The following is a 1,259-nucleotide window of genomic DNA, read 5'->3' as shown; positions in this document are numbered from 1 at the left end:
TTAATACAGAGTTTGAGATGATCAGGTAGTTTTACACCAGCTCAAGTAATAACTTCTTCTCATCTTAGAATACTAAAATAACAAAGTCTTTTAATGCTTTGAGTATTGGAATGCTTTGGTTCCACCCATCACTTTTAAACAGTGTAAAAGCTTCATCTATTGGTTAAACTTTTACCCTAGAGATGTGCCTAACTTATAAATACATGTATATTAATAAAGATATGAAATGTAAATCCAGTTGTTTTTTTTTCAATTGTCATATGCTTCACACTAGGCAATTATTTAACTCTCTATTTGATTCAGGCATTCCAAAGTGCAAAAATGTGGCCAAAATTTTCTAAAACTGGCAATGATCTTGGATGTTTTCATTCTGAGGTTAAGCTGGAACCATGAAGATCACAATACAGATCAGAAAGCATTAAGCTCCTGCCCTCAGAAAGCAGCATCACCTTCACAAACCTCATTTTGCTCACCCCAAAATGAAGGCATCCAGCACCACGAGTCCCTCCTGAAAACCTTGGCCACCACAGCACAGTATCTCACCCTCGGTTTTAATGTTGCTGAGGCAGGAGGTGAGGGAAAGGGCTTCCCCTGGCAAGTACCTTGCTCGTCACAACCACAAGAAAAAGAATACATGGAGCGGCTCTGTCTGGCGCAGAACAGGTCCTGCTAAAAAAAGACATCTTCTTTTCTGAAGTCTGGTAAACATTTGAACTTGGTGGGAGAAGTCCGTAGGCAGGCCAGGCCGGGGAGGCAGGGGCAGGTGTGGTGCATCCGCCGCCCGGGGAAGGGCACCTGGGGACAAGGAGCACAGATGTCAGGGACAGGGAGCACAGGGGATGGTGCCTGGGGGGACAGATTCAGGTGAGCAGTGGGGATATGGGGATGCCACCCTCCTCCCTGCATGGCAGGAGATCCCCAAGAGCCATGAGAGGAGATGGCAAAGCCGACCCCATAGGATTTTTCAGTCAAACCCGTTAAGAGCAAAATTCAACAGCCCATGTTGCTGTGCGAATCTCCATCTGCGACACATGTTCTCCATTTACTCCCGTCTCATACAAGAGGCTGTTGTGAAACCACTGGCCTTTAGCACCAGGTTTTGTGGTGCTGGCTGCCCAGGGCTCTGCCTGCCCCGATCCCTGCGCTGCCGCACAGCACAGAGCAGCCCGCCAGCCACACAGCAGGATGTGGGGACTGCAGGATCCCGTGGTAATTCCAGCTGGAAGGCATCTCCGTGGGTCACCTCACCTGACCTCCTT

The 1,259-nt window shown here is 48.1% G+C and overlaps 1 protein-coding gene across 1 annotated transcript in view; it reads right to left on the bottom strand.

Moving 5' to 3' along the window:
* Positions 1-669: 669 nt before the first annotated feature.
* PROK2 (prokineticin 2) overlaps positions 670-1,259 on the bottom strand; it is a 2,628-nt gene continuing 2,038 nt past the window's right edge. The window contains exon 2 of the mRNA XM_009996936.1: positions 670-795. Coding sequence (XP_009995238.1) covers positions 670-795 — 126 coding nt within the window. The remainder of the gene's footprint in view (positions 796-1,259) is intronic.

Source organism: Chaetura pelagica, unplaced genomic scaffold (genome assembly GCF_000747805.2).
Source record: "Chaetura pelagica isolate M959 unplaced genomic scaffold, ChaPel_1.0 scaffold24, whole genome shotgun sequence".
In the NCBI taxonomy this organism is placed as follows: Eukaryota; Metazoa; Chordata; class Aves; order Apodiformes; family Apodidae; genus Chaetura; species Chaetura pelagica.
The sequence above is the reverse complement of the archived record's forward strand: the minus strand, read 5'-3'. Positions and strand labels throughout refer to the sequence as shown.